Consider the following 25,651-nt stretch of genomic DNA (forward strand, 5'->3'; position numbering starts at 1 on the left):
GTGGAGCCATTATTCGGCATGATGATGTCCACTTGTGTGTGACAAGATGATCTATGTTGTGTTCGGCGCTTAATTGCCCTGTTCCCTCGCTCTACTCCGCCCTATTGCCCCCACCCCCGTAGCCCCCACCCCCACCCCCACCCCCGCCCGTTTCGGAGTCCTTCATTGTACATATTTGCATAATGCAGTAAAACAGATTCATCGAGTGGCCGGGGGAAGAAAAAAAAATAGAAGCACATGGAGATAAGTCGTCCCTATTTTTAGAACTCAGCTGGATAGTTTGAGAGCCTCTCGCTCCGCCTGAACAGTTAAAAAAGATAAAAAGATATTTTATGATTGCGGGGAATGACTTTTTCCTCAAAATGAAAGTAGTATAAAAAGTCTACACACCCCTGTGTAAGTGCCGGGATTTGGTGATGTCAACTGTTTTCCTCCAAAATTGCGTCTCAATTGAAGGGGGGGGGGGCATAAATAAACTTTTCAATAGGCAGAGACAAATAACAACGTGGTTGCCAAAATGTGCACGCCCTATTTGAAGTTATCTCCACGATAAAATAAACAAGATCCAACTTTGGCAGCGTTGGCAACAGCGGATTTCCAAGACGTCTTCCCGCGGACGTGCACGTTCTTAAGTGACACGCGCAATCAATAATGCTACCACGTGCACTTTCCCACCCTCGCGCCTCCGAACTTCCTGAAGTTGCATGTACCCTGACTCGACTCGCCTCGTCCCTGCGCGCTCCCCCCTCGTGCCCATCAGATAGATTCCGGATCACCCTCGCTTGCTGACCAGGCACTAAATTATTCAGTTGAAAATAAGTCCGCATTAAAAATGCAATGACCCGCCGGACTAGCTCACCGTCGAGCAAAACTGCATCGCTTAACATGTACGAAGGAAGGGGGATCGATTCACCGTTTTTTTTTTTTTTTTTTTAAAGGTGCCCAAAAGTTTTAAGACTACAGATACCAAGAGTGAGAAAAGTCGAAAAAAAAGTTTAAGCGGCAGTAATGCCCGCATCAGCGAGTATCATTTATGAAGGCGAGGAGGTGCCGGTCGGTCTACTTTCATTTTTTTGCTGACTGTGAACTTCTTCCGCCTCCACCGAAGGGGGTGGGCGGGGCCATGCGGCAACCCATTATAACCAGATTTAATAGCCTTGACCCCGGGCCACAACCTGGAGACGATTCCTCTGCGCACTCAGGTCAAAGAGTAGCGCGAAAAGTCTTATGACGTGCGCATTTGGGATTTGAAGATCAATAAATGGCACAGAGTCTTCATCCGACACCTCGACAATACACGACAAAGAAAAACGATGAGCCATAGGTGCACGGGTGCCAGCGCTATCCGCTTCTGCTGCTCGCGCGGCGCGTGGCGTTGCCATGGCGCTCGCGAGGCTGCGGTGAGTCCGTGTTTGGCAGGTGTTGAAACAACTAGCCGTGGCGCAACACACGCAGACGGGGGCCCAATTATCTCGGTCAAAACAATCAGCATGTGTGAAGGGGGACGTGACGGCACACCTGCGACGCGGCTTTTTATATCAAAGCGCGCCGCGTAACGCCCCGACGAGTATCTCGCTTGCTCATCCTCATCGAGTGTCGCCCCGCTCACTTGCTTGCTCCCTTGGGTTTCCTCACAGTCCTCCTGCGCGATACATTTCGCAAACGTACGGCGTGTTGTTCTTGCACGACATAGCCTCGATGAACAAACAAAGACTCAAAAAAGTGTGGGAGGAAGAGAGGAGCGATTGACTTGCTCAATGGACGGGAACAAATGGGGGAAAATAATGATCGACCGGTGATTAATTTGAAAAGATAATCAATTCAATGGGCATTGTGCCGCTCCTTCTGGCGCCTGGAGACGCATCAGCAGTACTATTCATCGTTCTTTGCAGAGGATGAAGAAAATATGCCTGTGAGCATTGTCTGTCTACATGTGTTTCGCCACCATTTCTGTTCAAATTTCCAACGTTATTAGTTAGCCGGTCCGTGGCATTTCTCATTACATGTCACTTTTTGTCATCATTGGAAAAGGTTCAAAGTGGGCAAAACGTGACAGTGGCTTAAATTAATTTTAAAGACTTTTTTTTTTTAGGAATAAAACGTCCATTTTTGATGAACGTTTAGGCCTACCACACGACTGTATTTTAGTGTTAGTCATAATGGTGGCAACCGACAAGTATTTTTGGAGGTGTCAACAACTGCATTTACACGCCACTTTTATTTTTATTTTTTTGCAGCTTTTAGATTCTCCACACACGTCTCCCCTCTGTTGTTTTTCCCCTTTCCCTTCATTAGCATCCTTCTGCTGCAGTGCAGTTTCTATTGACAACCGGCCGAGCTCGGAGAACGCCAGCAAAACATTGCCCTGATTGGAATGAAATGGCCGCTCTCGACGCGTCCACAAGCCCGCTCTTTCGTCCCCTTTTGGTTCCAATCATATTTTAATTTCAAACGCTGCTTTTTAAAATCTTACATTGGCATTGAAACGAAACAACCGAGGCACTTTTAATCCTGCTAAACTGCAACCGCCAACCCTCCCTGACATCATCCCTCGGGGGGGAGAAGGATTTACAGGGAGGAATGCCGCAGCAGCTCTACCTGAGAGCTAAGCGGATGGGCGGGAAGCGGTGGGAAGGTGCGTACCTGGAGAACCCTTGGCTGCAGCATCAAAGCGGTCGACGGATGTTCTGTCGATGGGCTTTGCTGACTCCTCCGCGCCGGGAATTTCTCACGCTTGCGCTTGTCCTTGGAATCACTCGCCAGTCTGACGATCATGTCATTGTCGGCAATTGTTGGTCAAAAGTCAAAGGAGACTCAACGTCTGCAAAAGGGAAAAAAACCACACAGAATAGATCCACTTACACGATCAAATTTTAGTTTTGTTGATTCGTTTTCATGAAATCGGTTGCAACTTACTGCTAATTCCAAGTTCAGTGGCCACTCTGAGAACATCCTGTGTTGAATTTTGCCCTTCACCTCATTATTCCAGAGCAGCAGGTTGTGCACAAGTACTGAAACATTCAACAGTGGGGAATACAAAAGTTTACAGGTCGGATTAAGTTCACCTGTAAAAGTTGTCGTGCATTTTCAGAACATCATGAAAACTATTTGTGAGTAGTGAATGTTTCCATTGTTTAGAAGATCCATGTCATACCAGAAAATAAACAAATGCATACATTATCCTTGAACAATTTGGAAACCTTAACCCATTGTGTAGATTAGGATAGCCTGAAGGGTTACAGTACATAATTGGCAGCAGAGATTTTTGTGCACACTTACAAACAAAACATCATATTTTATGACTCAGCCTGTGCTACTATTGTACGCGTTTTTAAGATTAAATCAAGCCGAAGTGATTGTAAAACGTGAAATATGTGCATGTAAATCGAGCCGATTAATGGTATCTTACCTGCAAGGTCCAACTTCTGCATTCCGGCAAAACGTCACAGCAACAAAGCGTCTTTTCTTATGATTCTATCAATATTGGTTTTGTTTTGTTTACAATTTGACACGGGATTTCCTTGTCGTTTGTTGATGGCAACGTTTGATGACGTATGTCGAACCGTCCCATGTTTTTTTTTTCAGGCTGTCTTCCAATTGGTTGATTTCTTTTCCGGCGTGACGTCACGCGATGTCCTCTCATTATCGCCTACTTATATACTTTGGTCATGGTACTCCTTATATTTTGGGTGCAACTAATAATTTGGGCGTTTTAGACACTTTATTACACATTGAAAATGAAAATCAGCCCCCACCACCATTTAGGGGAGTGGTTCCGATGACGTATACGCAATACACGTTTGTAAACCTCTTGGGTGAACCTCGTGCAATCTAATTAAAATTACAAGGCATTTAAAAAAACAAGAGGACCCGTGGTTTCTTAATAAAGTTTATTCTATATTACAAATAGTATCTTGTTCTGGACTGCAAAATAGGAATGCATTATATTTACATACACAGGTATACAATTAATTTTAACAAAGTTAGAGAAGCTCACCTTCTATCCCCCCCGGACTGTTTTGATCTCTTGATAAGATACTCTTTATCTTTCAAATATGGTCTCATAAAAGTCTGTTTTTGTGTGTGTGTGTGTGTGTGCGTGCGTGTGCATGTAACACTTGCTATAATACTGAGCTAGGAGGACGTCTGCACTGTAGTTCCTACAAAACGTTTCAAGGTGGAAACTTTATCTGTGCTGTCACTCAGTGGTGCGTTATGTACACGAGGCTGGTGGGGCTTCTACGCACAGTGTTTTTTTTTTTTTTTTTCCAGCTTAGCTACATGAAGGACACGGCTAATTTAGAAGTTCTTCTCTATCTCCATGTCTTTGATATGTTTGACAGCCATCGTGACGAGCAAACACCCCGCTAGCGGCTGCAGGCTGTAGAAGTTGAACCAATGAGACCAGTCAGTCAGCAGCTTCATAATCGATCAACATGCAACAGTGTAATGCACAGTGCCGCCTTGAGATATGAGAGTCTGTGTTTTTGAGAAACAAGCCATTGTTTGGATGATTTTTGCTTTGACTTGAGAGCAAAACCTTGACATGTGAGCACTGTATGAACAGACAGAATTTGAAAACAATTCCTCCAAAAAGGCCTTCAAGGTGTTCACTGCCAATCCCGTCTGAAGTTTGCTCTCAAACTAAACACGAACCAAAGAGATTTACGTGTTGTGTTTTTAAAAATAAACATATGGTCTGTTAGCTTAACGTTAATGCTAACTTATAAGGGGAAACACCACAGACAGGCTGACGAATAGCATCTACTGTATGTGGAGGTGTTATAACTTTAAGTAACACAGACAGAGATAAACAATACTGACAGGCATTTATTCTTTATCTTCTGCACAGAACGGCTGAATGAGGAGCCATTGAATTGAAAAAAAAAAAAAAAGAGTTTCATTCTTTAGGTTCTAATTATGTCAAGACTTGTTTTTATAGAGCACCATCCCTTAGCGTACCATTTTCCTTCATTAAAAAAAAACATTTTAATTTTTCAGCAGGAAGGCTGGAATGAATTAAGAGCATTTCCATTCATTTCAATGAGGAACAATGCTGTGAGACTGGAACATCATCTCAGAAGAAACTCAAGTTGTATCTCAAGGCACCACTGGACACTAATGATCAGATTCTGCAAGTCAACTGGATAAAGGTTCCACCTTAAACTTCAATACCGCCATCTGCTTTTCCCTCTCAAAGCAAAACAAAGTTAAACAAACACATCCACATCATCATCGCAAGGCTTAGTTCTTAATTATTATTTTTTTCTCCTTAAATAAGTTTTTCTTAAATGGTTTTACATGCGCTTAAAAAGCCAATAAAGGTGCACCGAGGGCGGCCTTCGCACATTCACATCACCACATGGGGCACGTTGTCAAGGCAAAAGAAAGGGCAGAGCTTCACAGGATACAAGAGGTGGCCTCGCTTTCTCGCTCATCCGACAAGTTTTCAGTTCGCTGCTGCGCTCCATTGTTCTGTTTTGTTTTGTTTTTAAAATTCCGAGAGGCGTGAAGACGACACCAGCGCCTCCGCGGCTACACTATGGCCGGCGTCCACCTTGAAGGCTTGTGCAAAACAGGAAAGAAAGGTGTGGAAAAGCCAGGAGCCACGGAGCATCTCCACAAACTGAGGTCAGAAAAAGTAGCACACAGGTTCCAGTCACAATTTTTTTTTTGTTTTGTTTTTTTGAAAGTCCATTTAGTATTTTTTTTTCTTTTTCATTGTATTTTTGTCTTTGTTGTCCGTGTTCCTCTGTGGCACTTGACAAATACATCTTTTTGTGTTGAAAATGTCAAGCTCCTTTGGTTTTTAGGCGAACCAACTTTGTATGCCCCCGCACATCCCCGGGACATTGTTGATTGGTGTGTGTGTGTGTGTGTGTAGGTGCGCGACGACACCGCCACACGCAAGTTAACCGTCTTTGTGTGCTTCTTACAGAGGAGCCGCGTGGGGCTTCGTCGAGGAGAAACGTTTTTTTTAGCCGGATGGAAGCGTGGAAGCTAATGCTAGTAAATGTGTGCGCTAATGTCGGGGTTGTGAGGACGCGGGGGTGGGGGAGGGGCTCTGCAGCATTGTCAGCGCCCTCCTGAGCCCTTAACCTCAGTCTTCAATGCAAATCCAGCTACAAGGGAGAGAAGAAATTTTGCATTTTTCAAGATCCAAAGAACCGCTGTCCATTTGTCGCACTCCTCCCAGTCTGAAAAGATTCTACCAGTCAGTCAATTCTTGAAGGCAACGTAAAAATGTCATTTCTTTTTCTGTGTCTGTATGCAGCAGTGGATGAGGGACCAAAACAATTCAATCGAGGAAGCAGGAATGGAAGAAAAAAAAACAAAAACAAACGAGGAACAGGTTTTTGCTCAGGCACGGCTCGGTGTCGGGACAAGAGTGTGGACGGTGGCGGGCGGGCAAAAAAGAGGCGGGGCAGGTGGTTCGGGGGCGGGGGGCGGAGGATGTCTCTTCTCTTCTTCCCAGTGCACCCTGGGAAGTGCGGTCCTCAGCTCTCCAGCGTCATGAAGGCCACCACCTGCTCCAGCTTGAAGGCCAGCCTCTGCTTCCTGGCCGCGTCGTCCTGCTCCAGTGCACAGACAATCTGACACAAACGAACAGAGACACACAAAAAAAGGGCGGCAATTCAACGTGGTTGTTTTAAATACATGTCGAATAGTCGTTATTTTATGTTTAGTTTGACAGGAAACTACCATACAGGGCTTATTCCACGATTTTGCATCGCTGTATGTTAGCATGAAGCTAATTAGCATGAGACGATATACAGTATGTGAGAAATATATGGTTTGCTTGAACATTTGATCTTTTTAAATATACAAGGTTCAATGCAGATGTTGGTGTCATGTGTCACTTTTACGGTAAAGGTCAAGTGGGAGAAGCAGACAGCTTGAAGCACGCACGCTGGACCTCTTATTTGGAAAAAACTGGGGTAAAACTAGAAACGTTTTAATTCCTTATCTTTCTATATTGCAGTGTTTGAGCACACGTGAAGCACACACACACACACACCTCCTCCGTGTATTTGCCCACGTAGGAGTAGATCTCACTCAGCGAGCTCATGCTGTTGAACTCGCTCATGTGCATGCGTGATTGTTCGGCCAAGTAGGCGTTCATGTCCTGGTCGCTGATGGCCGGCATCTTGCTGATGTCTGAGTAGTACCTGTAAACATACACACACACACACACATACATACGACAAGGAGGGTTTCAACCTTGAACACTGCAGCACACGTTCACACTCGGTTGGAGTCAGCAGCGGCAGCAGCTGTGTTGCATCCATCAGCAATGTTAATTAAAGCCGCTTATTTGCATATTTAAATCCCGCAGCTCCATCCAACTGGAGGACAAATGCGCTGATTTTTTTATTTTTTATTTTTGGCTGCTCGGTGTCTTTACGGGAAAGCAGGCGGGTGTCGTTCAGGACCTTTTGCCCGCAGGTCGATCGTCCCGCGACACCTGAGTGTTGCCGGTGTGCTCGAAAACTGTTTCACACACTGAACAACTAATATATTGCAGCAATAAACATCCCATTGAATAACCGACCTGCGCGTCTGTTTTTTTTAAAAAAAAATCTTTATGTGGAGCCATTTTACGGCGACCAGCCACTTTTAATTCAAACAAAGGGCCGTAAAATGTCCGATTGGCAAAAAGTGCTGACCCGTGCGCCGGCGCGCTTGTAAACAAACGACTTTAATGGCCGCCGCCGCCGCGCATTCTTGTGCCGGAGGCCATCAAACCGGGCCATCAAATTCATGGAAAGTGTCATCATCGTTGAAACCCGCCTCACTTGGCCTCCCTAAATTAACGACACAAACATCCTGCAGCTACTTTAAACCCGGCGAGTTACTCTCTGCCCGCACTACTTCCTCTCCAACTTCGAACCGACTCAACTAGTAGCCCTCTGGCGTCGACTCTGATGAATCAGCATCCTCACACCTGCGCGGCCCGTATCAGTAAATCAGTTTCCCGGCAGGTTGCAGGAACACAACACACGACTAATGAGGGCACGGCTCAGCCTTAAGCCTCGCGCACGCGCCGCCGCCCGCTTCCAAAACCTGCCGGCGCATGAATAACGTGCGCCGCGGCGCCATCTTTTATTCACGAGCCTCTCCCGGCGCCCTCAGATGAGCAAAATGTAATCTAAGTCTCATTTGGACAAATACCCGCATGGATGTTCTCCGTTTCTCACGCCCTGCTAATCATTCCAAATCGGTTTCAAGGTTTGTAGATGAAAATCTGTCAATGCGCTGGACTGAAATGGGATGAACCCCTCGCAACGTGGCAAAGTCAGCGGCGTCAGGGGCCCGAGCTCACCTCTCCACCCAGCTTTTGTAGCTGGGGATGTCCTTGGCATACAGCAGCTTGTTGGACGGCGAGTCCTTCCCAAGGCGGTGCTCCGAGGTGGAGCAGGAGTCCATGAAGGTCTGGGCCACCACAGACAGGCAGGCGTCAGTGATGCTGCTCTTGTGGATGTCGAACACGAACTGAGGGTTCTTGATCACGTTCACCCAGAAACGCAGAGGTAGGCTGCCGGGATGTGAAAGACAGGGAAAAAAAAAAAAAAGTTACAAACCATCCTACTGTGAATAAAGGAGAGCTATGAGCTACTTGGATCACTACATCTTCACAATCGTCTCGACTTTTGGCTGAAGCGGCAACAAAATAAATATAAAAATAAATGAAAACATGGAGGCTGGTTGAGGAAATGCAATCATGAGATGGGGGGGGAAAAAAAAGCAACAAAAAGCAGCACTCCACCCACGCCCACAAAGCTATTAAGACGGACAATCTAGCACAAGAGGATTTGGACCACAGGAAGTAAAAGTCTGCATTATGACTTCAACATTAATCGAAGCAAAGAATCTAGAGGGGATTAGGTGCTTGGGGGGGGGGGGGGATCAGAGGGATATTTAGGCTGCCGCTAAGCCGCCCCAGCTGCCCCGTTCTTTCGAGTTCTTTCAAATGATTCCGCGCGTTCAAAAGAAGTGGCGTAATAACACCCTGGCATCGTCAACTGTGTGGAAGAAAATGACAAAATTGTCCGCCGTTATTTCATACTGGGTCAATTCTGGAGATGTCAGATGGCAGTCATCTGTGCGCTCCGTTTAAACATCACCTGCCAGGATCTGTCTGGGAGTATAAACGTCAAGCCCGGGCTTTAAAGACGATCCTAAAATTGACGGTTAAAAAAAAAAAAATTGTGTTTAGCCGTGCTAGCAAGCCAGTTGAATCTCGCAGAGCAAGTTAGCTTAGCGGCTAGCATTTTCCCGATTGTTCCCAAGCAGCGAGAGGATGGGTCGCTGTTTGTATGTTCTGTTCATGAAACCAGCTCAGTGTTGGTTACCCCCCCCCCCCCCCAAATAAAAAATAAAACCCAACAAAACACACCATTGATAATCCAAATTGCTAGCATGTATCCTGCACACCCATAGTAAGACATCATATGTAGCATGACATAAAGTATAGTAAGACATCCATTGCAGTATGACATGATGTCGAACAAGACATGTAATATCAATGGAAATCTCAATAATTGCTTTTCAATAATGACTTTCGCTCCTTACTTGTCCCTTGACACACATTCATGTGAGTGAAGCACGCTGGGATCTTTGGCAAAGGGTCAGGAGGCTAATAAGATATTAGCGTGCGTTTAACTCCCACAGAGTCGACTTGCCTTTTTTTTTTTTTTTTCATTATTTCATCGCCCTTCCTTCACAGCTCACTTAACCCCTCGCCACCCTCGAGTTCATCAGCGCATATTACGATGAATCGCACATTTGGGACGGCGGAGATTTCCACTGGGAGCTCTGGCCTTGAAAAATGTGCGGCGATGGGAGATTGTTGGCAGCGTGCCTCCAAGACGGCGGATGGCGATTGCGCCCGAGGCGAAGCTCCGAGGCACTACAAAACGACGACCGCGTCCACTCACCAGTTGCTCTTCCACGTGTGCCGCACGTGCGGGTCGTGGATGTTGTGTTTATCGGCCTGCTCGTCCAGGAAGTCAAACATGTACTTGATGGCGAGCGGCAGGGCGCTCCCTCGGTGCGCTGTGCTGAAGATGGTCTCGAAGAGGTCGTCCACAAATTTCTGCAGGGTGCCCTGTAAGAAAAAAAAAAAAAAAAACGGTTGCCAGATGAGCTTCGCGCGGAGATGACCCTTCATTTGATTTAATGTTGCCGACCTGACAGAAAGAGGAAGAAGAAGGGGCAAATACAACGCCGGAATCTAATCCTCTTGTAGAATGAGGAGGAATGAGCTGATGGGATGCAATGAAAGGACAGAGCTTTCCTATTAGGAATGAGGTGCAGGCAAATCAAAATCCAATTTGGGCCGGAGTGTCTGAGCGAATCAGAGGAGGCGGACAATCCCGTTAGCCAGACAATCATAACTGTAATTCTAATGCGGCCCTGACAGCTTTCGTTTTTTTTATTTTTTATTTTTTTACCTCCTCACCGCCGTGTAGATAGAATCATATCTCACCGGTTCAAGCCCATGGGCCTTTTTAAAAAATTTTTTTTTTTTTTGCCAGACTATTATCTGACAGAGGGGACGTGACGTATGGCGAGCGCGTAGTGACATTTCACGTCCTCCATCTCGAGAGCGTACGTCGGCAGACATCACCGACGGATGCTCGTCTTCCCCCTCCGGCGGCGGCAAAAACATCCACTCGCCATTATAGCGCAAACACCAAGCGCCATACAGGACACGTTAACTCATTCACTCCCAAAGACGTTTTTAAACGTCTTTTCAGACTTGGTGTGGAATTGGCTGGTACTGAATGAGTTTACTTTTTTTTTTTTTTTGACAATTTCATACTTATTTTTCGGGTACTCTTGAACTGCTGATTTATTTTTATGCATTTGGTAACCATCTTAACCCTGGAGAACCCCCTTTTCTTCTTTGGAAAATGATGAATTATGCATTAAATGACCGCTATATGTTCACGTTCATGTTTTTTCAAATATTCAATACTTTAATCGTAATTTAGGATTATGGCCATAGTTGTCCCTTTGGGATTTAAGGGTTGCATTTGAGTAGCAGAATTTATAGGGGCCAAATTTGACCCTGTGGGTTCTCCAGGGTTAAAGAGTTGAAGCTAACTGGGGAAGAAACTCTCTTTGGCTGAGCAGTGTTCAAATTAACTCACCTCATTGTCTTTTTTTTTGTTTTGTTTTTGGGCAGAAAAACCTCAAACAGCCTCTTATCTTGAGCCCTTCCGATAAGACGCCTTGTCAACGCCCAATTTGAGAAAAGGAGGGGAGAAAAAAGAAAACAAACAAAACTACAAGACTATCTACTTTCTCTCTCATCTCGTGTCCTCGAGGGAGGAGAGCAGAATACATTTGAATAATCCTCTCCGAAAGAGATGATTCCCCGCAAATGAATATGCAAAGAAGGGAAAGGCTTTTTTTTTTTCCGAAGTCATGGAAAGTCTGGATGGAGGTCGGGCTCACCTTGGTTGCCAGAAGTCTGGTCAAGTAGATCTCGGAGACCATCTTGCTGCCGCGGTCGCCCTCCTTCTGGTCGCCGTGTTCGTGGTTCTTGACCAGGTGCCACACCTTGACGCCGCTCTCCAAATCGGGCGTGATCATGGGCGTCCGGGAGCGCAGGCTGTCTGGACTTCCCGTGTACTTGATCATGTTCTCTGTGCAAAGGTGAGGGGATCGGGGGGGGGGGGGGGGGGGAAGAACCAAATGCAAAGTCTCAACACCGAGGCCGTAAGAGTTGAGTTTCCACGATCCTGGAAAAGCGGCGAAATCGTCGTCTTTGGGTGGTGGCCAGACACCGTCTGACATAAAATCGAAGACCGAAAATACAACGTGCCCACCCGGCGGATGGATATTTCCAAAACACACGGCTCGCTGAATGTTGACACGGTGTGAGTGGAAATTGATCAGCGGCTTTTTGGGGCGCAATGAATCGCTCCTGAAAGCTAAAGAGGGAGGAGATAGCTGCAAAAAGTCTGAGAAAGTTAGAGAGTGTGTGATTTAGCGGATCAAGGTTTGAAAACTAGGGATTGGTCTGTTTCGATCCCAGCGGTATTCTTAAGGTGCCTTCCAGCATCTTCGAATTTTCTTTCCGGCAACACTCTCCATGTTAATTGGATGGCAATCGCGTTTGAAGAAAGAGAGTCGCCGCGTCCTTGTGCTAATTGGGCTTAGCGGTGGCAAAAGGTGAGGCCCTCACGGGCTAATACTGCATCGCGTCTGATGTGCGCAGAGTGTCCGACGCCTGCTTTGATCAGCGGCTGACTGGAGAACAAATAAACCCTGCGAAATGCCTGCAACACTCTGGCAACGGTCCCCCCCTGGGGAAAAACATCCGACGATAGCAGAGACTCGATGCTTACTAAACATAAATGATGGATACGATCAATTGTGCACAATCGTCCAATAGTACCTTTGCATTCGGCATTTAATTTGTCCGTTTTACAAATCAGTTTTCCTGATTGAAATGGCATCTGGATTTCGGCCTGTTTTACTGCCACTTCTCCTCCATGCCCACTTGGAGAGATGGGGCAAGGTGGCTATTCCGCACGGACCGATGGCGGAGGGGGACAAGATCTGAGGACTTTATGCTTACAAAGCAGTGCACTTACCATATTTGCTGGCAGATGTTCGGGACACCGTCGAGTTGTTCACCGAATTGTACGCCGTGACTTGCTTGGGAACCAAGGCCATCACGGCGTTGTCGGGTACCTGTGGTGCACACAGCCGGCGGCAACATTTGAATTGGAACTTTTACAGAGATAGAACACAGTCTCCACTTCACACCCACGCGGGATGATTGACAGTTTGTGCGCGGGGCTGCGTGACGTCTCAATTTAATAATAAACGGGTTCATCTCGAGGATGCGCCGTGCGTACGCGTGCGCGAATGCATTTGTCAATTCCCAGCTCATCCAAACTGGTTTCAATTAACACAACCGGGATCCTGCACGCACACCGTGTGGGTGTGTTGTGAATAACGGGAATAGCCACGCTGCGGGGTTAATTGAAGTGATCTCTATCATTGTTTGGGTGGATGGGACAGGGAATAAGCACCCAGGGCCTTTTTTGTTGCCTGCGCGATTATTAAGATCCTATCGCTCGTTCACTCAGTCCGCAATGTTGATATCAAGTGAAAGCAGGGGAGGAGAAGCGAGGGGTGGGGGGGGGGGGGGGGCCCTGATCTTTAGTATTCCCGCGTCTCCGCAACCTTCAGACATGCTCCTATTATAGATACGCTGAATGGAACCACAATGGGGCCAATTACCTGATAGTGGGCCAGCATGTTGAGTCTCTTCCAGTCGCCTTCGATCTTGGTGGTGACGTCCTCGTCCTGCAGGATCACACGCTGCCCTCGGCCTTGACGCCACTCTGGAAAACCCCGATGACGAAGGAGGAAAAACAGTCGCTCGGTCAACAAGCGGTGAAGCTAAAGCCCCCCCCCCCCAATGTTCAATCATGGCGGGGGAAAGAAATAACGCGCCGATCCCGGAGGGTCGGTCCACGGAGGATTGAGCAGAATTGTCAGAATGTCCTGCTGTGATGATTCCGTTTTTAAAAAATCGACACAGTAGATCTTTCCATCAAGATGGAAATGAGCACTTTTCAACTGTCAAGTCCCAGTGAACCAAACGTAGGAAAAAGATGAGGAACAGATCAAAGAATAAACTCGAAAGTGGGATTGGCATATGGACTCAGGAGTGTACGTGTGTGTGTGTCGACGTATTATGGACTCGCGCTCAATCAAGTTGCCATCTGGGAAAGTGTCTCATTCGGCAGTTTACACACGTTTCCTATAATCCAATACATGTGAGGACATAAACATACACAAAAGGCACTTTCTTTGTTCTTAGCCCTTTTGGGGACTGCAACAGAGGAAGAATGCAACAAAAAAAATAAAAATCCGTCTCGGAAGAGACGCCTCCACAATCCCATTATCCTTATCGGGCCTTGCAATCACACTGTGTGTTACTGGAAGGTAATCGGGGACTTTTTGGCGATGATGCCGAACGCAGTATCGTCAACCGCGCTTGGGCTGCATTCGGTACACCAGCAGAATCCTACCTAGGTCCATGTCGGAGGCTTTGAGGCGGTGCGAATGCGGCACGTTCTTGTAAATGGCATCCAGGATCTTCTCCTTCACCTGGCTGACGGTGTCGCAGTTGAGAACCTTCACCTGGATCTCCGGGCTCTTCTCGTTCTCCGGGTGGATGCAGTTCACCACCTGAGGTCCCGATGACACAACGTCAACGAGCACGAACCGCAGATCAAGAACCAAACGGTGCTCGCGATCCCCTTCCTCCTTCTCACCAGCGTCTTGTAGTCGATTTGCTGTCTGATGAGCTTGTCCTCGCTGAGAGAGTAGCGCGCTTCTCCTGTGATGGAGTCAATGGGGCCCTTCTCCATCTGTTGCTTGATGGCGCAGAAGAGCGAGAAGAGCGGTTCGCCGGCACACTCCTGAAAAAAAGTTTGGATATGGAAAGGTGAGATTCATTTCGCCGCCGGGGACAAACCTAAAAGGGTGAACATGACTGAACCGGGCCTTCCCTTTGACAGTCATGCTATGTTTTTATGGTTCAATGAATTCTCAAAATTCGATACAGGGTCGTCGTTTTTTGAGTAGCAGTACATCGATAGAGGTGCGGTAAAATTTTGCACTGACTACTTCAATTCATGAGCTGGAAATAAATGTTTGAGGGAGTATCGATGGCAGGAATGACACTTTGGAATCAGACACTTGACAAAAACTCTCCGCATTTGTGAAAGGATGGCATTTGACACGATGATTGCGAGTCCTTTCTGTTACCTTGAGAAACTTGTAGAGGAGAAAGGTGAACCAGTTGGTCAGCATTTTCTCCGCCACAGACTCGGTCCTGCGGAGAGACGCAGCACACAAAAATAAGCATCGACGTTATGATGCCTTCAACGGACCCAAAACGGGAAAAAAATAAAGACATCTTGCGTCGATTCGATTTGATCCTGCTGGATTGATGTGGCCTCATTAGCAAACCCTTTTTGAAAACGTCCTCTCACTGGACTGCCACTCTATCCGCGTACAATAGAAACCGAATGAATACGTGCCAGCTTCAATGCCTGTCATCCTCTGACTGTGTGTGTCGACCTCCGTGTGACTGATCCTGCGTGAATGAATGACTGATGCATGCATACAAATATCAACAGCACTGGCGAGGATCGGATACCCCCCCCCCACCCCCCCGCGACGCCTCCCCCCCTTTTTTTGTGTGTGTGTGGCCAGCAGCAGGGGACTGCGGGTATATTTAAAGGCATCAATATTTCAGGATTAGCTTCCATTGCCGGAGAGTTCGGGCGACCACCTGCAACCCAGCCGCCCCCCCTCGACGTCCAGATCGCCACTTGAAGGGGCTTCACGCCAAGGCCCGCCATGCCAGTGGGGCGGTCTGGCACAACACCTGTGGGGGATTAGCTCCCCGCCTCTCGCCGCTGTCCCCTCCCCCCCCTCGTCACTCTCATCCTGCGACAAGGTCACCCGGGTCACGTTTGATCCTTTCTTTTTTTGTGTCCAGTAATCACACACTGGCTCCAAATCCTCTCCATTTCCTCACGTCGTTTGTCTATCAAAGGCCTAGTAAAAATGGAGCTTTGGCCACAAGAAAATAAATAAAAAGGGCTGTTCTTAGCATACAGTAAATAATTCACCAAACTAAACGGACATGTGTGTACACGCCGTGCGACCGCACGGCGGGAGGAAGAGTAGGAGGAGGAAGAGGAGATTGCGGCAGCGACTACGACAGATGGTTGCGGAAGGTTCTCGTTAGTTAGCTTGCCTGGTGCTTGTACTTCAGCGCAGGTTGAGATGGGACAGATGGAATGATGTGTGCGTGTGTGCGCGCGTGTGGCATGCACACACTTCTTGGCCGAAGAATCAGTGGGTAGCCGTGCTTAGATGCTGTGCCAGAGATAGGCTGTTCGCAGACTTTAAGCATTGATTTAGCAATCAAGCAGGCAGGGATGGGGAGGCAGAGGAGGGGGGGCTAGAAATAAAGATGCTGACAGAAGTCATGCAGACAAGGCGAGGGAAATAAATTCAGACAAATAAAAAGAAGAGGATGTGGGGGGGGGGGGAGGTTCCCTCCTCCCAGACGTAAGCTATCAATGGACCAAAGTGCTCCTGGTGCTACCTGCGGAGCAAAAGCTTGGGGTGGTTCTTGCTCTCCAGGTTGCGGTCGATGAGGTCGGACAGCAGGTGCTTGAGCACGTCGGTGGCGTACTCCAGCTTGCTCTGCAGCACCGTCATGATGAGCGAGGCCACGTTGCCGCGGTCGCGCATGGAGAAGCCGCGCTGCGCCTCCAGCGTGCGGATGAAGCACAGCAGGTAGACCTTGTTGTTGATCAGCTGGCCAAACAGCTTCAGGCCCTTCTCCACCTGCTCCTGGCGGTAGCCTGGCACCTGTACCAAAAAAAAGGCTAACGCGCATTAGCGGACCAGTACAAGAACAAGCGGCCTCATATGGGAGGAGAAAACAAACATGCTAGCTTTAGCCGCCAGGGGAAGGTAATTCCATTCAGGTATCAATAAAAGAAAATAAAGTCCAAGTTGAAGAAATATGGGCAGATTCTCAAGCGAGACGCTTCGACGCATCTCGCCGGCGTCATAAAAACGGCGAACCTCTCGAGAGCACGTTTAGAGGCTTTGAAGCCGTCCGCGTTGCCGATTCAAAGCGGAACCCGCCGCGTCCCCGCGCCGTTTATACCAACCGCCGCGCTTGCCGCATGAGCTTCCGACCTCCATCTTTTCCTTTCGTAACGAGCGCCTACGGAGTTTCGGGCTTTTCAACGTCTGCCTCGTGGTGACGCCTCGTCTCTTTCGCCCGTGCGCACAGCTGTCAGCTTGCGTGTGACAAGTTTGGCTTTTGTGTTTTCATCAGCACACAAAGGCGCTTGCGTACGGTTCCACGGGAAACGCTGGAATCTCACCGTATCCTTTCCATCACCTGGGCTATTTCTGTCACCCCTGCCGACACATCAATAACAATTAGGTGGACGTCAAACACCTAAGAGCAGCCTTCTGCTTCCTTCATTAGCCTGCCGTCGCACCTCGCCATTCCGCGCGGGTTGACATTTATCCCAATTAAAGCCTAATTAATATTGCTTATTACTGGCAAATTCTCATCAAGGGACGGAGTGCCCAACCTTGAGGGCAGTGGAATGGGGGGTCAATCATCGCCTTAATGGAACAAGACGACTCCTTCCAATTATGGCTGTCAATCAACGTTACAGCTGGGGATACATTACGAGATATTTTTCTTTCCATTTCTCCCTACTTGACTCTTAATTTGATTTTTAACAAGGTGTCCCATTCTATTAGGATGCACTCGCTAGGTGTCACAAAGTCAAACCCGCCACATGTACGAGACAGATGAAGCATACCTCCAGGTCTCTGAGTACAGGATGTTCCTCAATTCCTGGGAACAGGACTCTCATGGTGTACGTCCTGTAGTCCAGGAAGGGAATCCCCGCGCCGTCCAAGTCGCTCGTCAACTCGTGGATGTCGGTCTGTAGCTCTGCAAAAGCTAACGGGGGTGGAGGAAAAATGGCTGGGGCATGAAACAAGGTCCGTGGGTGGTGAAAAAGACTCCAGCGCACGAGTCTCGTACCCTCCTTGCACTCCAGCGCCACCCGCGACTCCAGGTTGTCCATCTGCATCTGCAGCCGCTTCAGCGTCAGGTCGCTCTCGCGCGACTTGCGCTTGTAGGCGATGAGCACCATGACGATGGCGAGGAGAAGCAGGGCCCCGGCCGCCGCGATGCCGATGATGGCCGTGCTGCTGAGCGGGCTGTCCGACGTGATGTGGACCACGCCGGGCGAGAACTCGATTCCGCCCACGCGAGCCTGAGGACACAATATGGGCCGGTTTATGACTGACGACGGTGGCGGCGACTGCTTGTTCCACTTCGGGACAGTTTACTGTGCTATGAGGTCACTTGAAAGTTCATTTCCTGCCCTGCCTCAGTTCCTGATTTCTGGATTTTGGCCTGTTTTACTGCCGCATCTCCAGTCTAATAAAAGTGAAGATGCATCTCAAACTGGACTTTCTTGACAATATACTATGTTATAATGCCACTGAAGAGTTTGTCTCCCCACGCCCTAATGTTAGGATTTCGGTCTGTTTTGTTGCCACTTCTCCTGTCAAATAACACAGATTCTTTATTGGCTTGATTGTGCCAAAGATAAAAGACAAACTACTTTTCTTCACACGATTTGTCTAATTTGCTCCAAGACAGACACATTGATTCAAATCTAATGTGTGCAAACTTCTGCTTCTCTCATTGTTTCATAGCAATCATGCCCAGGTGGAGACAGCAGGAAGCATTTGGAGCAAAGTGGCCATAAATTGAGTCCTTATTGAGTTTCACGCGGTCCAAATCCGCACAGACGGCCCATTTGTTTGTCTTGTGGGCAGCAACGACAACCACACGGACAATCAGTCTGTCTGGGAGCGTGCGCCGCAGATACACAGAAGGCAACATTCGTCTGTCCCAGTACGGATTTGCGCTTGCTGTGACTCACCAGAACTTTGTGGCGTCCCGTCAGGTTGGGCGACTCGCAGAGCAGCTGGCTGTCGGACACCGTCAACATGCAGGGCTTCTCTCCGATGAGAACGGTATAGTTCATCTTTCCGTTTCCGCTGCTGGTGGGCGGCAAGAAGTTCCGTCCCTGCAGGAAAGCAAAGAAAAAAAATAAAACCTTTCAAGACCCCGAAAACACGCACGTGACAACGGTAAATGTACCTTGAGTATGATGGGCGATCCGGGTTTAATCTCCAGCACGCCGGACACACTGAGAGGCTCAAATTCGGGATTGGGGTAGTAGATGAAGTTGGTGTTGTTCAGCGCCATGACGGCCTGTACGTCGTCCAGTTTGAAGCCGAACTCGTCAGGCCTCTCCGGCGCCTCCTGCTGCTGGGCTAGGCTGATGGGAAGCTCCGGGGCCTGGCACTGCATGGACGTCGGGCTCAGAACCTGGCACAACTGGAGGCGACAAGATGGGAAGGATTTGACGCGCTTCCCTTTTTGGGCTCTGGACTTTCTCTTCCGCTCGCAGCTATTTGTGAAACGCATTTTCAAAAAAAAACAAGACGGCTCTTTCTGACATGCCTGTACAGAACCGTCAGTGTCATGACAGCAAGGCAAGAAAAGGCCCTCGTCGAGACGGCAACAATAACCTTCAGCGTGAAGCCGGTCCGACCGGCGCCTGCGGTTTTAATTGGGTCCTTGAACGTCACAGTGGACACATCTGAAAAAAAGGTCTGCCAGACGTCGCTGTCATGTGTCCTCGCTCAAAGTCGACGGCGTTATTTGCACAAAAGGCATAGCCGCCGCGTGAGTTTGACAAACTTGACGTACAACCTTGAAAAATCGTTATGTCGCGTGGATACCGTCATCCCCTTTTTGATCTCTCATCTTCAGTCAAATCAAAAGAGACCTTTGGATGGCGTGAATAAAGGCTACAGAGATTCCGATAATCTTTGCGGATATCGTTGCATCCGCCCTGCGATGAGATTTCATCACCCGCTGTTAATTTCAATCCGCTCACTGCGCCCCGCTTTTGACCCGTTCTCCGTCACCGGGGCACCAGAAACCAGCCGTCCGAGTCGACTTACGTTGAGTGTCTCGTGATTGTTGTACTTGGCTCTGATGAGCGGCGTTTGGATGATGTCCAGGTTGGTTCCCGTCACCGTCACGGGAGTGTGTCCGCTGCGGAAGGGGAGAATATCATGCAGCCAAATGTAATACTTGGCATCTCGGGTCTCGAGATTTGGTTTTCTTTGATTCTTACCTGTAGATACTCCATTCGGGTTCGATCTTAGTGATGGTGGGGTCCTCCACGTACTCGAAACGCAAGTCCTTCTGGAGCTGGGCCTTGTCGATGCTCACCGACACCGGCACGTTGCCGTACCCTCTCGGCGAGGCGTGCGTGCGGCACGTCAGCCACAGGCCGTCGCGCCTGCGGCGGGTGAAAACCATGTCATGAGGTCACATGATCGCGTAAAGTCACGCTGACTTCGATTCATGAACCGTCCTTGAACTGAATGTATGCCGGATTTCAGAAAATGCAGATCTTGGAATTCCATGACTTAATTTCGTCACGGCGGCATCCAAAAGATGATATTTAGGTACACTTGACTAGAAGCGACCACAACTGAATTCCGATAGTCGTTAGCCATGTTTTCTGTCCCATTGATTTACAAACGAACGCTTGTCGAGTGATGTTCTTTTTCGGCCGTGGTGGATCATGAGGGCAAGCGTCTGGGTGCTGTCAATCACGACGGAGACACACCCTCAAGCACACCCGGCCCTATCGGCTAAATGAGAGCATAACTTACCCAAGGAGCTCGGTGCCGTATTGAAGAAGACGTGAAAGCGGCGATGGGGAACGGAAACTCATTAGGGGGAGATATTTATGGAGATCGTAAATCCGGGGCGGCTCGTTTTGCCAATGACTTGAATGTAATCGGATTCCTGGCGGCCCTGGAATGTCTTCGCGGTTCTTTTCTATGTGTGCTTTGAACGGCGGGGGTCGGGACGGGGGCACGCGACGGCGGGCGACTCACTTGAGAAAGGTGCACGGCTGGTCCTTGAACATGATGGACACGTTGCTGCCCGCGTCCAGGTGGCTCCCTGTGATGCTGACCACGGTTCCCCCGGAGACGGGCCCTCTGCTCGGCTTGATGCTGAGGATCCTCGGAATCTGGGCAGCCAATACGATCCTCACGTCACGCCTTTACAATGTCACACACGGGGAGAAGAACCGACGGCCTGGCTCGTACCACAAAGTAGTAGTATTTGGACGACTTGGCCGTGAATTCCGGCCGACACTCGCCGACGCCGACGCACACCTTGACGTTCCCCGTGTACTGACTCTTCTCGGCGCGGCCCATCTCGCACACGATCCTGCGGAGCGCGGCATCGGGGTCAACGCGGCGCTTGGAAATTCCGCGCATCAAGGGCTAGCCCGCTTACTGTTCCGCCGGGATGTAGCCGTCTCGGATGGGCGTGCACTCCACCTCCGCCACCTTCACGTTGGCCTGGATCTCGCGGAACTCCAAGCCGAGGTTATCGCCGCGAATGGTCACCAGGGTGCCGCCTTCCCTCGGACCGCGCAGGGGGGTAATCTGAAAACCAGAGATGGACATGCCGTGGCATAATTCGGGCAGTCATGTGACCCCCGCCACGTGGATGTATACGACTGTTACGATCGTTTTCGGCATAACCGTGTCAAAGGTTGAAGCTTTTGGGTGTGTTTTGAGAACACTTGAGTCGCCGTATAATTTGATTGGATGTTTTTAGATCCGGCACAGATGGATGGATGGACCTTAGCTTCCGGCTTTGGGCTCATGTAACTCCCACACATCCTAATGAGCTCCAGCTCCTCACCACATTCCACGCTCTCGATTCTTGAATGACTTCTAATCAGTGGTGAGGCTCCTCTGTTTCATCCCGACCGCCCGCCCCTCCTCATTTCGTCAATTGATGCGCCGACATAATCAGATTGGTGCCGCATATAGGGTTCATGCATCATGGCTTCCACCAAAACGCCACAGAGGTTGCAGGTCAACGCATCAATCTGGGATTACATTTCCATTCCGGCATGGCCGCCTCCCCGAAAAAGCGTGCTTGGAGGGGATTGCTTCCGGCCTCCGCCTCATTGCTTCATCGGAGCCTCCTCCTCTGGGACGCCGGTGCCGAGGACATTACCGGGCAATGGCCAAGCTACCTTCATCTCCATCCTTCTATCTATCTTTTGCTCATCTCCTCCCCCTATATGCTAACCTTGGACTCGTGCTCAGCAGTTCTGAGATTTGGGTTTCAAATCTCGGCTCTCATTTTGAGGGTCTTCCTCCCGGTTACCCTGACTTCCTCAAACACAAGGGCATACGGAGAAATGTTTTTTTTTCTTGGGTGGCTGGGGTCAAGGGTGGTTTGTGGGTAGCTATGTGGTGCATTCAAATGCACACGTCATTTGCATTCACCTGGCTCCCTCTGTGACAGAGAAGGCTTTGCTCATAAAAATAACTCACGAAAGCGTATCAAGGGGTCAAAGAATACAGCATCCATGTGGAAACGCCAGAAAAATTCATAGATCTTAAAATTAGGGGTGGGGTGGCCACCTCTGGCCACCCCGTAGCGCCGCCCCTTCTCATGGTCCAGATCTCCTGAAACTGGTCTCAAGCAAATCCTCCCAAGTAGGAGGCGGATTCAGGGAGGAGTCTCACCTGTGTGATGCGCGGGTGGGTGCACTTGCTGTTGATGCCGTTGTGTTCCAGCCATTGGTTCTCGGGGTGCGGGCAGTGCTGCTTGAGCGTGCAGCGGTTCTCCCCTTTGCACCACACGCAACCAAACAGAGGATCCGCCTTCAGGCACAGGCCACAGCTCCCACGCTGGGCATCGCACTTGTACAGATGGACTGCGCGCCGCGCGCAGAATGAAAGTCAGAAAAGAAGAAGAAGAAGAAGAAGAGGGTCATTACAACGGGAGACAAGAACGACAAAACAGATTTCTCAACCCCGTGACAAATGAGTGCAAAATAGGCAGAAAGCAATAAACGGGAGAGTTTCTTCGCCCGGTGATGCCATGATCTGCGTCGCCTCACGCCTCCGCGCATTTAGCATACGATCGCCATGGCAACGGGCCAGACGTTTTCCTCCTAATTGCGATTAGACGGAGGTGTGATCTGTCCATCTCGTGACGCCTCGGGAGATGACGATTCTCTTCGGTTGTTGCTTTTTCAAGACATCAGTGTCAGATAATCCGCCGCGTTTGGATCCGGGAATGGACATTGAACAGGAACAGGCTACTTGTGACCAGATAATAAAAACCAGGTGAGATTCCAACCGGTTCAAAAACGTGATCGAGAGGGTTGAGGGAAAAAAAACGCGTCCAAGCTAATCACTCCAGGAGGAAACATCGGGCCGGACTAGCCGCACCTCAACACACTGCCCGCCTGTTGCCATGGAGACAAACTCCGAGGGCAGGAGTGACCCTACTGCGTATGTGTGCATTGATAAAAAATACAATAAAAATAAAAATACGTGCTCGCGTGAGATACGTGCGTGGTTGCCAAATGAGCAAATTAAGGCGCACGGCGGTTTTGACGCTTACCTTTGTTGTGGGCGGGGTTATCGATGCTAAAGTCGCCATTCCAGATGACGATCAGCTCCACGGGAAGGCTGCTCATCTCCATTCCTTCGTAGAAGTACTGTCGCCACGGCAACCAGGGGTGGGGTGGAAGGGAAGGAATAACAGCGAGTTGCGAGGGAGAAAGTGTCCGTCATTATCTCCCAAGTGTGTGTGTGTGTGGGGGGGGGGGCACAAAACGCGGCCGGCGACACTTTCTGCATGCAACAGGCGCTTGTACACATTCTGAAGCAATCACACCAAACGCCTTTCAAACACTATTTTGGCGTCGCAATCATCGTTTACGGCAAGATTACAGTTTCCCTCCTTCGGCGCTCAATCAAAGTACAATATTTGGATTGTGCGATGATGATGCGCACTAATCCCACAGACACACAAGTAGTCAGAGCGATGAGGACAGGCATAAGGAGGAGAGGCGTTTGTATCAACACGAGAGCGCCGTAAAACCTTTTTCCATGCTAATCCGCCGCCGTCACTTCAAGTCGCGCCGTCGAGTAAAAAGACGACGGTTGGCTCAAGTGCTCACCGAAGTGTTCTGACACTGCACCGAGGAGCTGTTGAAGCGCAGGGCGGGGACGCGGTGCTCGTTGCCCTGGATGGTCAGCAGGCATTCGTAGCCTCGTTGGCCCGACTGAGGCTGGGGCAGGTTCTTGGCCTGCAGGGTGATGGGCTTCACCACGTTGACCGGCACCAGGATGCGCTCGGCCGGCAGCAGCTGGGGACACTCCTGGGGAAAGGCAGAAACCAACAACGGTGGTGCAACACAACAGGAAGTGAACTTTGGCTGTCAAGTACCAAGAAACCAACAACGGTGGTGCAACAAAACAGGAAGTGAACTTTAGGAAGCCTTTGGAAATCAAAAACTCAATGAAACAAGACAAAAACTTCAATTCTTGGTTTTTCCCAAGCTATGAAATGGCAAAATGCCAAATGCCAAAATGCCAGTGACAGACGACGATGTGGAGAAGAGTAGAATAAGAAGGCAACTAACAACTGTCGAATTCCCAACGGCGGGAGAAGTTGAAGAACGGAACGAGAGCGGGGAAGTAAAATAAGTGACAGGAAAAGCTCGGGCATGTCAAAAAGAGTGAAAGGAAAAAAAAAAAGAGGAGAGGAAGAAAAAGCGGAACAGATAAGGCCAGCCGGCGTGGCGGCGCACGTTCAGCCGGGCGATAACGCTCGTGTGGAGTTTATTAAAAGCCACTTGATTGGGTTTGCCTGAGTGACTGACTGGATGGCTCCTCAGCGAGGGAGGGGGGGGGGGGGTGGATAGGGGGGTGACACTATTCACATAGTCATTATAGATAAATGACACACACGCGCAGAGCGAGAGGTGGTGTGTTTGCGATTCATTTGCCTCCATTTGGAGAATGAATTTAAGTGCAGGTCGGGCGAGCACACGTACACTTCGGTACACTTTGAACAACGGCAGCCGTGCGTGCGATCCGCCCGACGGAGGCGAAAGGCAGACGAGTGCGACTTTGAATCTAACGAGACGGCCGACGATGGCGCCGCCGCGCGATGATGACGAGGCGTCCGAAGGCAAACACAAAAGGAGACAAATTGAAGGAGGAGAGACGGAGCACTCTCCTCGAGATGAAACAACGCAAGGCGGCGGTCGCTCGCATCATGGGCTGCCACGGCAACCAGGAGGAGCGCCTCAAAAGGCCCCTTTGGCTCACTCGTCATGATTATGGAGATTACTTTTTCTAAAGTGCCCCAAAAAATAAAAATATAGCCCTGATTCATCTTACAGAATTCAAGTGGGTTTTTTTTGTTGTTTTTTTTGTAGGAAAAGTAATACAGTCAAAAAAGGAAAAAATAACATTTAATTCATGTATTTGAAAATTTTATTTAATTTAAAAAATGATATTTTTTATTATTATATTTAGGGTTAGTGGATTTTTTAAAATAAAAAAGTAGGATGAGTAGGACATGATACAAAAGAGGAATATATTCCAAAAAATGGAATATATTTTATAATAATTATCGAGAAGTTGATTCATATCCATGAAAAAAAATATTTTCAAATATTAAAGCAGTAGGATTGTTTCAAGGATTTTAAAGGCAAATTAACTTACTGCTTTTATATAATGTACATTTTATTTTTGAATTTAATTTACTTTTTAATGTTTTTTTAAATAGAAAACTATTATAAAAAACTAACGAGTTCAGACTAGGATTTAATTTGAAAATGAATGCAGTACAAGTACATATACCTGTGTATATATATATACATGTATGCATATATAGAAAATAGTAGTTTCCCTATTATTTAATTACATTACAAAATTTGATGAAAATGTTTTTTAAAAAAAATCCAAAATCCCTTCGCTATAAAATGTTAATCTATTTGAAATCTTAAGTATGTTACAAACTAAATAATATACACAACAGATTCTGTGCGTGCGTGCTACTGATGCGAGTGGCGATGCCGGCCGTCACCTTTCCGAGATTAATGTCGACGTTGCGTTGATG

The 25,651-nt window shown here is 48.5% G+C and overlaps 1 protein-coding gene and 1 long non-coding RNA gene across 8 annotated transcripts in view; both read right to left on the bottom strand.

Annotated features, from left to right (window-relative positions):
* LOC147186161 (uncharacterized) overlaps positions 1 to 3,583 on the bottom strand; it is a 30,312-nt gene extending 26,729 nt beyond the window's left edge. For 5 of the 7 annotated variants that reach the window (XR_015099303.1, XR_015099301.1, XR_015099304.1 and 2 more), the window contains exons 1-3: positions 3,410 to 3,578; positions 2,917 to 3,011; positions 2,644 to 2,821 (exon numbers count right to left, since the gene is read on the bottom strand). This is a non-coding gene — a long non-coding RNA (uncharacterized LOC147186161). Of the gene's footprint in view, positions 1 to 2,643; positions 2,822 to 2,916; positions 3,012 to 3,409 lie in introns of all 7 variants that reach the window. The other 2 variants (XR_015099306.1, XR_015099305.1) reach the window with 1 other exon arrangement.
* A 290-nt stretch (positions 3,584 to 3,873) lies between these two features.
* Positions 3,874 to 25,651, bottom strand: part of plxna4 (plexin A4) — a 100,162-nt gene continuing 78,384 nt past the window's right edge. The window contains exons 10-32 of the mRNA XM_086103501.1: positions 23,700 to 23,900; positions 23,138 to 23,234; positions 22,252 to 22,442; positions 20,999 to 21,150; positions 20,806 to 20,929; positions 20,590 to 20,726; positions 19,815 to 19,982; positions 19,639 to 19,732; positions 18,767 to 19,006; positions 18,546 to 18,692; positions 17,633 to 17,867; positions 17,406 to 17,548; positions 16,157 to 16,425; positions 14,803 to 14,869; positions 14,307 to 14,453; positions 14,061 to 14,220; positions 13,264 to 13,367; positions 12,609 to 12,708; positions 11,464 to 11,654; positions 9,939 to 10,108; positions 8,324 to 8,536; positions 7,019 to 7,169; positions 3,874 to 6,593 (exon numbers count right to left, since the gene is read on the bottom strand). Coding sequence (XP_085959627.1) covers positions 6,498 to 6,593; positions 7,019 to 7,169; positions 8,324 to 8,536; positions 9,939 to 10,108; positions 11,464 to 11,654; positions 12,609 to 12,708; positions 13,264 to 13,367; positions 14,061 to 14,220; positions 14,307 to 14,453; positions 14,803 to 14,869; positions 16,157 to 16,425; positions 17,406 to 17,548; positions 17,633 to 17,867; positions 18,546 to 18,692; positions 18,767 to 19,006; positions 19,639 to 19,732; positions 19,815 to 19,982; positions 20,590 to 20,726; positions 20,806 to 20,929; positions 20,999 to 21,150; positions 22,252 to 22,442; positions 23,138 to 23,234; positions 23,700 to 23,900 — 3,597 coding nt within the window. The 3' untranslated portion in view covers positions 3,874 to 6,497. The remainder of the gene's footprint in view (positions 6,594 to 7,018; positions 7,170 to 8,323; positions 8,537 to 9,938; positions 10,109 to 11,463; positions 11,655 to 12,608; positions 12,709 to 13,263; positions 13,368 to 14,060; positions 14,221 to 14,306; positions 14,454 to 14,802; positions 14,870 to 16,156; positions 16,426 to 17,405; positions 17,549 to 17,632; positions 17,868 to 18,545; positions 18,693 to 18,766; positions 19,007 to 19,638; positions 19,733 to 19,814; positions 19,983 to 20,589; positions 20,727 to 20,805; positions 20,930 to 20,998; positions 21,151 to 22,251; positions 22,443 to 23,137; positions 23,235 to 23,699; positions 23,901 to 25,651) is intronic.

The sequence above is a fragment of the Hippocampus guttulatus genome, chromosome 22, assembly GCF_054856545.1.
Source record: "Hippocampus guttulatus isolate MCC_2025c chromosome 22, RoL_Hgut_1.0, whole genome shotgun sequence".
Classification (NCBI taxonomy): Eukaryota; Metazoa; Chordata; class Actinopteri; order Syngnathiformes; family Syngnathidae; genus Hippocampus; species Hippocampus guttulatus.